The sequence below is a fragment of the Poecilia mexicana genome, unplaced genomic scaffold, assembly GCF_051168715.1.
Source record: "Poecilia mexicana isolate PSO_F unplaced genomic scaffold, ASM5116871v1 scaffold_8, whole genome shotgun sequence".
Lineage (NCBI taxonomy): Eukaryota > Metazoa > Chordata > Actinopteri > Cyprinodontiformes > Poeciliidae > Poecilia > Poecilia mexicana.
In genome coordinates this window covers 6869937-6882683 of record NW_028263377.1, presented here as the reverse complement: position 1 = coordinate 6882683, position 12747 = coordinate 6869937, and the positions used below count along the sequence as shown (strand labels likewise).

Genomic DNA, 12747 nt, shown 5'->3' with positions numbered 1-12747 from the left:
TGGTTATGGTGCAACACAGTAAAGGACAATAAACTACATTTTAGTGCAAGTAGACATATAAATGGTAATACAATGTGTCACCTCTATGAGGAGCTACAATCTGCTTTATGAGTGTATATGTATGTATTTGAGCCTGAACTTGGCCCTTGTGCAAACATGTGCATGTCATTCCGCCCTGGAAAAGGATTGTTTCATCCATAAAAACCCTTTCTGCTCATGATGGGTGTTCATAAACTTCAGACAGGCGATAGGTCGGCCTCATGTCACAGCAGCTTGCAAGAGCCAAGACTCCAATGTTCTTAGCCAGCTGTATTAGTTTTTGCAATTTCACTATAATTATGTTGATAATCTCATTAGCTCACTAAAATGAGTGCAAAGGCAGTTTTAATCTGGCTTTCTCACAGTTAGTAATGCCTCGGTGGTATTCTGATTTCAATGTTTCTTTGATTTATTCAACTACTCCACAATAAGACACACCGAAGAAGTCCCACAGTGTGATACCTCCAACATGTTTCATTTTACTTCAGACGTAATTTTAAAAAATTGATAATTTAATATAAGTTTTAATGCTGTTTGCTACAAAGTAGTTTTATAGAGGGTAGAATTTTCTTCTTTTGGTTTAACATCATGTTATGTTGTTCCCTCATCAAAAACATACAGGGAGTGTCGCTTTGATTCTTTCATGCATGTTTGAAAAATCCTTTAATCTTCTTGGCAACCATTCAGCTGTGCAAAACACGTGAGTGGACCTAGCTCCGCCTTCAAGGACGAAGCTCCTCCTCAGAGCTGCAGCTTCTGGGCTTCCGAGCCTCAGCTTCACAGAATCTCCTTCAGACTAGCCAGCATTAATTAGCAAACACCTGGTGGAACTGTATGTGTCTGCTGAGCTCATTATAGGAGCTACTTCTCAGTGCAATTCTGGTAAAAACATTGTTAAAGGGTTAATAAAGGAGCCATATTGTCATGACTTCCTGAAGGCGGAGTTTCAGAAAGTGCAGGTGTTTCTTAAAGAGACACAGACGCAATTTCAAGTCACTAAATTACGAAGTCAAATTTCTTTTAAGCTACATTTGATATATATAGAGCTTTTGTTTTTAAACTGAAGTTAACATAGTTATTTGATTATGCTATGAAATAGTCCCAGGTTCTTGGTAAACACATAATACTGCTCCTTTAAGGCTTCTCTTGTTCTGCGCCACAATCGAACTCAACCTCTAGACTTTTATCACTATGGTTTCTTTCAGCAACATGGATTGGTGTCAAAGTCATGACATCACTAAAAACGTCTCTTCATAGATTAACTGTTTCAAAAGTTTAAAGCTGGAAGTACCTTTAAATAAGTTGGTATTTTGTTCCACGGTGGCATTTCTCATTTTGTGAATGACCTAAAAAAATCCTCCTTTTCTCTATAATGAAATTTTATTTTATTGCTTCAGAATACCTGAGGAGTGATTTAAAATTTATCATATAGTGTCAGTAGTTGCAATATGAAAGCCTATGTGTTGTTTTTATGATGACTGTACAAATCACTGAATATTTTAAAGTTGTTCAAAATCTTTTAGCTCTTTTCAGAAAGTGTTTAGTATATTCAAAAATAATAAAGAAAAACAATCAAGTCTGAAGAATTGTTTTTGTACTTTTGAGACGGGAACATTTCACTTTAATTTTGTGTGTGGCTCCAAATCCAGGCCTCCATTGGTTAATAAATTTGATTTCCATTGATGATTTTTGTGTGATTTTGTTGTCAACACATTCAACTTTGTACAGAACAAAGTATTCAATGAGAATATTTCATTCATTCAGATCTAGGATGTGTTATTTGAGTGTTCCCTTTATTTTTTTGATTTTATATATATATATATATATATATATATATATATATATATATATATATATATATATATATATATATATATATATATATATATATATATACGTGCGGTCCGGGGAATCATGGAAAAATAATATATAATAATAAAACTATTTATATTGCTATTTTCACCCTGTGGTTTGTACTATAAAGTGTCTATTTTTTACTTAGCTTAACTAATTCTGATTATTTTTTCTTCAAAATCGCTGGATTTTCGCATTTTCCCATTCAAATGCTCAGAAGCGAAGCCGGTGAGGCAGCAGCGAGCTGAGCCTCACCTGGGATTGTGCAAACTCTCACTAACTGCACTGGCTGCCATTCTATGGGAGCATGCTCCTCCTGTCTGTACGCCGGCAATTAAATGGCTAAAAAAAACCATTTAATATATGGACTCATTAGTTAGCTTATGTATATACTGTACAGTGTTTTTTGTAACCAACTGTGTGTGTATCGTGTTTTGTGTGCGGAGGAGCGATCATAAACGGCAGAGAACAGACTTGTGGTGAGGCAGGCAGTTCTCTTGCCTCATGGCAGGGGGCGCTCATGATCCCAGATATTGTGACTGCACAACTGCAGAGTAAGACACATTGAGCTAGCCATGGAGCTAGCCATACAGTAAATAAGTAAAGTACAGTGATATATTTGTTTTCTTCTCTCTTCCGACGTCAACTTGAAAAACTACATTTCTACACTTTCTAAAGTGGATTTTCAATAGAAGCAGGAGATAATAACTAAAGGAAGACCAACACCGGAGCTGAAAGTTTTGCTTCGACACAGTTTGACGATTCTTAAACGGGGTAGAAAAGACATGCCGAGGATATACTGAACGGATATTTTTGTGCAGAATTAGCGGTGCATGGATTTCATTGATAAGTAAAGGTAAGACAGTAATAAGATGTTTTTGTTCAGTTTTTTTTATGAAATGTGCGTTTTGTGGGCTACAGTTTGTATATCTAAATAATTCAGTAAAGTAGAAGGGGTAGGTAATCTACCACAGCAATTCTTTATTAATAAAACATTAAGTCAAAAACGTACTACAACAACAGACTGAATTTTACGTACTGTGTGCAAAATTCTTGAATGTTTTTTTGGTGTTAAATCCTAAAACATGAAGTGGCATTGTCGTCAGTTGCTATGGCAACGAGTCTGCGTCCAGCGTGGAGAATACCTCTTTCCCTTTGCTGTGGATCATAGCACAAAATTAATACCTATATTTCAAAGTTTCACTGAGTTAACGCGGCTATGGATGATATGTAAAAGATTAGTCTTTTTGCAGCGTTGAATGCCTGCGCGAAATTTCCGTACGTCCAATAACATGCAGACTTACGACTTATAGTCGTAAGTCTGCCTCACCAGCAATGCACCTCACTGCACGTCACTCTCACCCTCCGTGGGTGGTCTCTTTCATCCTCTGAGCTCGGGTCCTCTACCAGAGGCCTGGGAGCTTGAGGGTTCTGCGCAGTATCTTGGCTGTGCCTAGAACTGCACATTTCTGGACTGAGATGTCTGATGTTGTTCCTGGGATCTGTTTGAGCCACTGCTCCAGTTTGGGGGTGACCACTGTGGTCTTCACCTTCCAGGCCTTTTCCAGTTCCTCTCTGAGGCCCTGGTATTTCTCCAGTTTCTCGTGCTCCTTTTTCCTGATGTTGTGGTCACTTGGTATTGCTACATCCACCACAATGGCTTTCCTCTGTTCTTTATCCACCACCACAATGTCCGGTTGGTTCGCCATTACCATCTTGTCTGTCTGGATCTGGAAGTCCCACAGGATCTTAGCTCGGTCATTCTCCACCACCTTTGGGGGTGTCCCCCATTTTGACCTCGGGGCTTCCAGTCCATATTCTGCACAGATGTTCCTGTACACTATGCCCGCCACTTGGTTATGTCGTTCCATGTACGCTTTCCCTGCCAGCATCTTGCACCCTGCTGTTATGTGCTGGACTGTCTCAGAGGCCTCCTTGCACAACCTACACCTTGGGTCTTGTCTGGTGTGGTAGATCTGAGCTTCTATTGCTCTGGTGTTTAGGGCCTGTTCCTGGGCGGCCAGGATGAGGGCCTCCGTGCTGTCCTTGAGTCCAGCTTTCTCCAGCCATTGGTAGGATTTCCTGATATCAGCCACTTCAGTTATTTGTCGGTGGTACATCCCATGTAGGGGCTTGTCCATCCATGATGGTTCCTCCAGCACCTTGTCCTCTGTTCCCCATTGCCTGAGACATTCGTTGAGCACATCGTCCGTTGAGGCTTTGTCCTTGATGTATTTATGGATCTTGGATGTCTCATCCTGGACAGTGGCTCTCACACTCACTAGTCCTCTGCCTCCTTCCTTACGGCTCGTGTACAGTCTCAGGGTGCTGGATTTGGGGTGGAACCCTCCATGCATGGTTAGTAGCTTCCGAGTCTTAACATCCGTAGCCTTCATCTCTTCCATTGGCCAGCTAATTATTCCGGCAGGGTATCTGATTACTGGCAAGGCATAGCTGTTTATTGCACTGGGAATACAGCAAGCCATTTGCTTCATCATATATATATATATATATATATATATATATATATATATATATATATATATATATATATATATATATATATATAATTATATAAAATATACTCCAGTAATGATTTCTTCTCTTAATCTGTTTTATTGTTCCCTCTGCCCCCAGCTGTACACCCCCCCCTACCCTTCTACTTTCTCCCACTCCCAGCCAGCGCGTGGCTGAGGTGTGAGATCATTCTCCTTCTGGGTGGCTTTCCTGCTATATGTCACTGTCATCTGTTGGCACAGAGTCTCGAGAGGGGGTCCCTTTTCCAAAAAAACACGCCACGCTGTGCCTCGCCATCCTGAGCATAATAAAACGCTGGGCACGAGACCGAGGAGGGGCAGCGGGTTTTACTGGGCTTGGCAGGGGAACGCGTAGACCTGTGAGAAGAAAGGACGGAGGAGTGGGGCGGGGAGGCTGCAGGAGAAGGGTGGAAGATTTATAATTGAATAACTCCCCAAAGCAGGGCAGCGTGGACCTGGTTCTGCCAGGAAAAGCAAACGCCAACAAGCGAGTGGGGCCCGTGGAAGTCAGCCATTAAAGCGAGAGGGGAGAAAACGTCAGCTTTGATATGTTTGTGGAGGAAGGTGTGAGGTTTGCTAACGGGAGCTGAACAACATCGAGATCAACGGAAACCAGACTATCATTATCGTTAGCACGGTGTATGGCTTCTACCACCATCAGGTAGCCAACGATATTTAGTGACGATGTGGAGACTAATAGAGCAGCTGACATTCTTTAATAATGTTCTTAAATGTAGTTCTGCACAGCGGGGCAGGTAGCGCTGTAACCGTTCAACAAGAAGAACGTCCTGGGTTCGTATCTCTGTCTGGGGCTTTTGCTCCACCTTCCTCCCACAGTCCTGAAGCATGACTGTTAGTTCAACTGGACTCGGAGATAGGCACCAGACACACACGTACACACATAAACGCACACTCACTGAGCCCTGTGAGGATGACTGGGTATAAACAATGGATGGATGAATGCTCTGGTTCTGCTCTGCATCCCCACAACCAGAAACAAACATGGAGAAGCAGCATTCTTATGCACCACAAATCTGGAATAAACTTCCAGAAAACTGCAAAAATGCCGAAACAATTTTTTTTTTAAACCAAGGCTACAACCCACCTGTTTAGACCTGCCTTTGATTAGTAGTAACTGGAACAATGATCACTATATTTTATGTGAATTGATGATTTAGATGACGGTACTTGACACAATGTAGTGATTTTTGATTGTTTCACATTTGGTGACTGCAGGATGTTTTTATGGTGTAAAGTACTTTGAACTCCCTTGATGCTGAAATGTGCAAAACAAATAAACTTAACTTGACTCAGCAGTGTCTTTGGCTGCTTACCGGTATCATGGTAGTCCAAATTTTAAAAAAGGTAAAGTTTTCAAAAAGCATCAGAATTTTCTGTCTTTTGTACAGAATCATGGAGGAAATAAATAAGCCCTCCCACCTACTCCAATAGTTCAAATCAGTTTAATTCAGTTCACTTCAAGAGTTCAGTAAATCTGGTCACTAAATGTGTGCACAATTATAGCGTGGGAACACCAACATCACTGTTTTAAAACTACAGCTAGTGAGCTACAAGCACCAGACAACAGGCTAGTTATAGCAGATAGCCTGAACAGCTAATATTAGCTTGTTGTTTTATTTTGTTTATCCCCCCTCCAAAAAACAAACAAACAAACAAAAAAAAAACATAAATACAGTGAAACCAATGTTACTTTTACTCAGGGTCATCATGCCATCATCATCATGCCAACGTCTCATTATTTAGCTTGAACTTGCTATTAGACGATTTCCAATGTCAAAGTACACCAAGGTATCTCGCACCTGTAGCTACACACAGCCAGACAGCTAGCGGAAGGAAGACTATGAGAAATGCTTATAATATTAATTTATAAATATTTTCATTTTAGTTAAGGTAAAGCTGTTTTAAAGCTACTTAATATTTGCTGAGCAGCCGACTGCAGGGTCTACCGTACTCAATGTTATTAGCCAGTCAGTATTAGCTTCTTATGCTAGTGTTACTCTATAAAGAGCAGCGCTGCAAAATGATAAATAGACTACAACTCACATAGTGAGTTTATTTCATTTTTATTCTAAGTCTGTGCTTTAAAATTATGTTGAACAAATGACATATTTTGCATTTTTAAAGGAAAACAATTGTGTTAATACAGTAAATATGTACTGTAAGACGATTACATATATTTTTTTAAACTAAATTCTTCTCAGGAAGTTTTGAACAGTGTTTCTATTCTGGAGTATTACATTAATGAAAAGGCATCGACAGCCACAAGTAACAAACCGCACGAGACAAGGTGTCCTTTCGGTCCAGTTACGCAATTAAGCTACGTGGAAAGAAAAAAAAAATTCTCAACACACTGAACCTCTTATGAAAAAAAAAAATCACACCAAATTATTGCATTAGACGAATTAACTTCAGAAGCGTTTCCAGCAACACGTGCTCTGAACTCTCAGTGTTTGTCCCAGAATGAACCTTTCTTTCCGGGGCTCGCGCCTCGGTGGAGGCAGAAGGACTGAAGGCAAGCGAGGCGGGGCGCTCCACCAAAACGTTTATCTTTCCTGTTTGGCTTGGCCGTGGTTCTCAGCGCTGGTACAGCCTTGCTGTCAGGCATGAATGGACTTCTGACTGAATCCACTCGCTTTCCTGCCAGCGCGCGCCGACCTCCACAGGCAAGAAGCCACGAGCTGAAAACGCTGCGTGGGGGAGAGGGGGAAGGCGGGGGGGAGGTGTCGCGAACAAGACTGGAGATGCCGTCACACGTGTGCGTTCGTTCCCATGAATCATCTCTCGCGCGTACGTGACCGAGATCCGGGCGGAATATTGAGTGTGAAACTTCAGCGCTTTGTTGCCAATCTGAGCGGTTTTGCAGACAGCGTTAAATTTGACTCTTGAGGGCAAAGACCTCACAGGAGACCAAAGGGGAAAAAAATATGTCGCTGATTATTAAAACGGAGATTTCATTTGACTTCTACTAGAGGAAAAGACTCAATAAAGCCTTTAAACACTTAATGATGTACAGAAGGAAAAGAGAGGGGGAGAGTGAAAAGAGCAGGGATGGAAAACTGATGTGCGGTCATGGCTACACACGCACACACACACACATACACACACGCGCACACACACACACACAAGCTTAAAGAATTGCTTATTTTATCAGGTGCACTGACTTAACCCCCCTCGCCCCTCCAGTAAAAAATGAACCCATCTCCCGTTCTGGGCTGCCAATCAGCTGCTCTACACAAAATTTATCTTTTGTTTTCTTTTTCCTCTCCAGCAGAAAAGCCTCAGAACTCCGAGCTGGTACAAGATTCTCCCTTAATAACACTTTAATTTAATGGCAACACTATTTACACAACAATTAAAAGCTAATTATAAAGGTTTTTGCCCCTTTTTGCATGACGTAAGCTAGCTAATTAAGCTAACAAGTCCACTGGTTACAAAACAAGTAGGCACTGCTGCACACTGCCAGTCAGCAGTGCAAAGCGACACGTTGGGGAGGGTGGAGAAGCTACTGTACGTTCCACATAGAGTTATCATAAATTACTGCTAAAATATGACAATAAATTAGTGGTCGTACTTGTTTTCTATGGTTGTTATTTTTTGCTATTTTGATTTTGAGATATTGACTAAAACAGCTAAATTAAGTAGTTTGTAATCATTATAGTCCAGAATATTATCATTTTTCTTTATTTTTTTTTACCATTTTGCTTTTCTTTTTTGTTTTAAATAAATATGTTAGCTTAATAAGAGCGACTCCTTTAGTTTCCACACTATGAGCGTCTGTGGAAATATTTCCACACAAATGAGTTTTGTCTCTCTTTCAAGCAGCGGAAAAGTCCAACAACAACCAGCAGAATGATAGTGCGCAGCAACAAGTGGGGGAAGGGGGAGGACAATACCACTGTACTGGATAAAACTCAGGTCAGCCTGCCATCGTTCTCTGACCTCTTCTCAAAAGAGCTCTAAAGTGTGTGATATGAGGGAAACTATGAAGGGTTCTGAAACCGTAGCTGTTTTAAAAAGTCAGTAAAGCATCGTGCCAGTTCGTTAGAATGGAAAGATTTTCTTTTCTTTTTCTTTTTTTTTGTTTTTGCTGCTCTTGGCGGATTGCTCCCACATCTGTGCCCTGATGTTCACGTCGATGCACTTCAAACATCCTAACGTTTGAGAGTCAAACTGACTTAATGTCGTTTCCACCCTGCATGAATCCCACACTGGAGAGAGAAGAGGAAAGGTCAAATCTGAAAGGTGACTCTGCCGGTTAAATACAGACTGCCTAAAATGACGAACATAAATATTACAAAATCACTTACAGGAACAATACAAAAACAAAACGATGCGATCCGTTGCAGTCTGTCACTAACTGAAAGCTGCTGAAGGTGCAGAGATTCAGTGAGATCCGTCCGGAAGATTCAACATGCTGATCCGCCTCACGGATGAAATGAAAGTGAATACAGCTCTGCTCTAAATCCTCAAATCATGTCCCTGCTTTCCATCTCACTGTAAGCCGTGGAATTAAGTGAAACTGAAAATAATAATAAATCAATCAGACGCCCGAAACGAGCCGTGTGGAGAAATGAGCGGAAGACTCAGTCGTGTGTCCTCTGATTAACTCAGTCTGGAAACTCAGCAGGTTTAACGGGTCAGGATTTGAGTTTTCTACTCATCCTCTTTGGATTGTTTCACAAATTAAAGAGAAAAAAAGAAGCTTGTATCAGGATGGATAATAATAATAATAATAATAATAATAATAATAATAATAATAATAATAATGAAAATTTTCCAATACAACCTGATGGTTTGGCATTTTGTTTATATAGTCTGAATTTATTCTTGCTTCAAAACAAAAACTAATCTTTCTACAACGTGTCTAACATTATTGTCGTTCACATCTATATGCATTTGTGAAATATTCCTTTAAAAATGCCCCTTTTTAAATAGAATTTTGGCAAGAAAGGAGCAAAAAGCAGTGATTTTCCAGCAGGACTAAATGTGTCTGTGCGTTTGTACGTGTGTGTGTGTGTGTGTGTGTGTGTGTGTGTGTGTGTGTCCCTGCAACATGAGACACAACAATTTGGCGTTGACTGCAGGTGTCTTTGTCCTCGATGGTGGAAAATAAATCACATTGAACACAAAAAGAAAATTTAACATTGTTGTTTTGTAAGTATTTTGTTTGTATTTTACTGTGTCTGTCATCAATGTTGGATAGGAAGATAGCTTTGGACAGACTTAATTTTCGAACTGAAAATTTTGCATAACTGATGTAGCTAAAAAATAAAATTCAGAGACTTTTCTACATTGAATTAATAAAGTGATCTTGTCCTCGATTCAGAGCCTGATGGCCTGAATCGGCTACTGACAGGAGCAACTGCAAAAATTCTAACATATTATTTTATCTGTATATTTTTGAATTGTTTACTGTCATGTTATGAACACCTGACTAAATATATTTCTGATTCTAATGCATATACTGCTTTGACCGCATTTCTTTAAAACACTTTTAAGGCCTGACATGACCAGTCCTGTTATTATATTTTCCTTCTTTTATTATTATTTTATTTTTACAGTTTCAAAACCTCTTCAGCACCTCAAAGAGTTTTATTATTATTATCATTATCATCATTATTATTATTATTATTAGATTACTTCGATTTTTATAAAAAATAACAATTATAAAAGCTGTTACTACAAGTGAAAAATAGTAGAAGGACATATTTTTATTTCAAAAAGAACCTCAGATTAAAAAAAAATAAATCTGAACATAAATACGAGTTAAGTCGAGGTTTAAATCTCCAGCTTTTATTTTTTTTCCAGAGAAAAAAAGTTTAGGAAATTTGCCATTTAAATATTAAAACAAACGATAAGTCATGATCAAAAATAAAAAAGAGAGAGCGCCTGATGAGAGATTTGCCGTAAAGCAGGAGGAGTTTCATCCATTTCGCGCTGCAGCAATTGTGATATTGCTTTTTTTGTTGTTGTGTTGATTTTTAAGTCTCTGTTACCTGAGAAAACACATGGACAAAGTCTGGTTTTGGTGCGATTATTCGTTATTAGCGTTGATGTGTTTGGCTAGCTCTGCGCCGCTCAGCTGAGTCTGTAGTTTCTGATACTCCTGGTGCAAACCGAGGAGCTGCGGGGAGGCTGCCGGGCGGAAGAGGCCGGGGGCCGCGTAGTGAGCGCCGGAGGTCAGAGGAGGGGAATAGGCGGCGCACTGCGCCGGGGAGAAGGCGTCCAGTCCCGGCTGCGACTGCAGGAAAGCCTTGGCCGTGAGGGCGCTGCGAGAGAAGAAGGTGGAGAGAGCCGGCAGGATGCTGCTGACAGGTGGGATGGCGGCGGGGCCGCACGGAGACGGGGTGTGATGGTGGTGCAGGAAGGGGTAGATCTCCAGACCGGGCAGCTGCAGCGCCGCCGCGCCGAGGCCGTACCCGCCGTGCGAAAAGCAGTGAAGCCCCCTCGGTTCCAGGTGCTGCTCCTTCAGCGGGTCGAAGCGAAAATGCTGCCGCTTGAAGCGCTTCCTCCGCCGCAGGAAGCTCCCGTTCTCAAACATGTCGGAGGAGTTGGGGTCCAGCGTCCAGTAGTTCCCTTTGCCTGGGTTCCCGGGCTCTCTGGGCATCTTGACGAAGCAATCGTTCAGCGACAGGTTGTGTCGGATAGAGTTCTGCCAGGCCGGGAATTTCTCCCGGTAGTAGACGAAGCGGTGGCTGATGAAGTCGCATATCTCGCTGAGCGTGAGGCGTTTCTTCGGGCTCTGCAGTATGGCCATGGTTATCAGCGCGATGTACGAGTACGGAGGCTTGACGGACGCGGGGGACTTGGTTTTAGCAGGAGGAGGACACGCCGGGTCTTCCGTCTGGCTGCTGGAAGTCTCCGCGCTACGCTCCGGCTCGCTCCGAGACTCCTCTGAAAGCGAGAGCTGCTCCTCTCCGCCGTCCTTCAGTCCTTCCCCCACCACGTCGATAACGATATCCTCCATATCCACAAAACCTTCTAAACCTAATGTCATAGTAGATGTTCAGGAGTGGAAAAAAAGGCCAAGACCCACCTGCCAACAGGTGGGGGGTTGAGTGACAGCTCCGCTCCCGAAACGCATGCAGCCTTACGCACGGTCCATTTCCAGTCCCAGTGTCGAACAAATCCGAGCTCGGCCGCAGTGCCGCTTCTCAACACGCATACTCTGCTGATCCCGAGGCATCGGGATCCAAGTCTGATTCTTATTTTTATTTTTTTTACCTTTGCATGCGGGGAGGCCCTCTGCGAGCGGTCGTGCGTAAAGCGCAAAACGCCTGTGAGTCCTTGGAGTTGTCCAGCATCATCTGCGCGCTTTGCAGCGGGTCGGCTGGATGTGATGTCACGAGCGAGAGGATTCTGACCAATGAAAAGAAGAGCAGAAGGAGACGGGTCTGTACCAGCCGTTCGCTCTCTCCCGTCTCATCACCAGCGCGTCGGTGCCAAACGGACGCGGAAAGGAAATTAGGAAGCTCTACACTCATAAAAACACGCCGACTGAATTGAAGCAATTAAATCCCGTCCAAGAATTTCCATGCGTTCATTTGGGTAAATTTTAATTGATAATTTTTGCTGCAATTTATCTACATTCAGCAGCTCAAAGATAGGCGAATCAGGTTTTAATTTTTTATTTTTTTATTGCAAATTAATTAATTCTGACTAATTATTTTTGTTCATCCAAACTGTTGTCTAATATTCCAGCTCAATTTATGTTAACTAGCTGATGATCTTTAACTCAAAGCTTTAGATCTTGAATTAAAAGGTTAGTTTGTGAAAGATAAACTCAGTTCATTTCTTTAACTTTTGAGTTTAAGCAAAGAAAATGTTCCTGCTTCACTTGCATTTTCAAGGCAGCAGGTGAATTTCCATTTTCAAATTAAACCACTAGTCATTCAGTGTCACTGAAAAGGCAGCATTAAAAAATATATTCCAACAAGGGGGCTGTCAGCACTTTCCCTTGACAACCAGGAGTAAGAGTGTGTCTAATGACACAGTGTGGGGTCCAAAATTACTTTCTGGACACCACACCTCATAAATGAGAACAGCTAACGACTAGCTAAACCAACATCTTCAGCTAAATTCTAATCAAATGTATATTTGCTACATAAAGCTGGTAATGTCATCAAAATTGAACAATTATTGACAACTCGGTTTACAAATGACTACACTGGATTAAAATTTGAGTTGCTTACTTTGAATATCTTGCAAAATGTGTTTCGATAGTGTAGCAAGTTTCAGTTCAGCAAGACACATCATCGCTTTTTGTTAAAGCTAGAAACAAACATAAATTCTCGCT

The 12747-nt window shown here is 41.5% G+C and overlaps 1 protein-coding gene across 1 annotated transcript; it reads right to left on the bottom strand.

Moving 5' to 3' along the window:
• Positions 1–10224: 10224 nt before the first annotated feature.
• Positions 10225–12402, bottom strand: foxd7 (forkhead box D7). Its single transcript, XM_015003345.2, has one exon. The coding sequence runs from the start codon at positions 11446–11448 to the stop codon at positions 10486–10488; it is 963 nt and encodes a 320-aa protein (XP_014858831.2). The 5' UTR covers positions 11449–12402; the 3' UTR covers positions 10225–10485.
• Between the last annotated feature and the right edge of the window lie 345 nt (positions 12403–12747).

What these genes read in the sequence shown, in the direction of transcription:
- foxd7 (XM_015003345.2), bottom strand. Translation starts at nt 11,448, where the DNA reads ATGACATTAGGTTTAGAAGGTTTTGTGGATATGGAGGATATCGTTATC.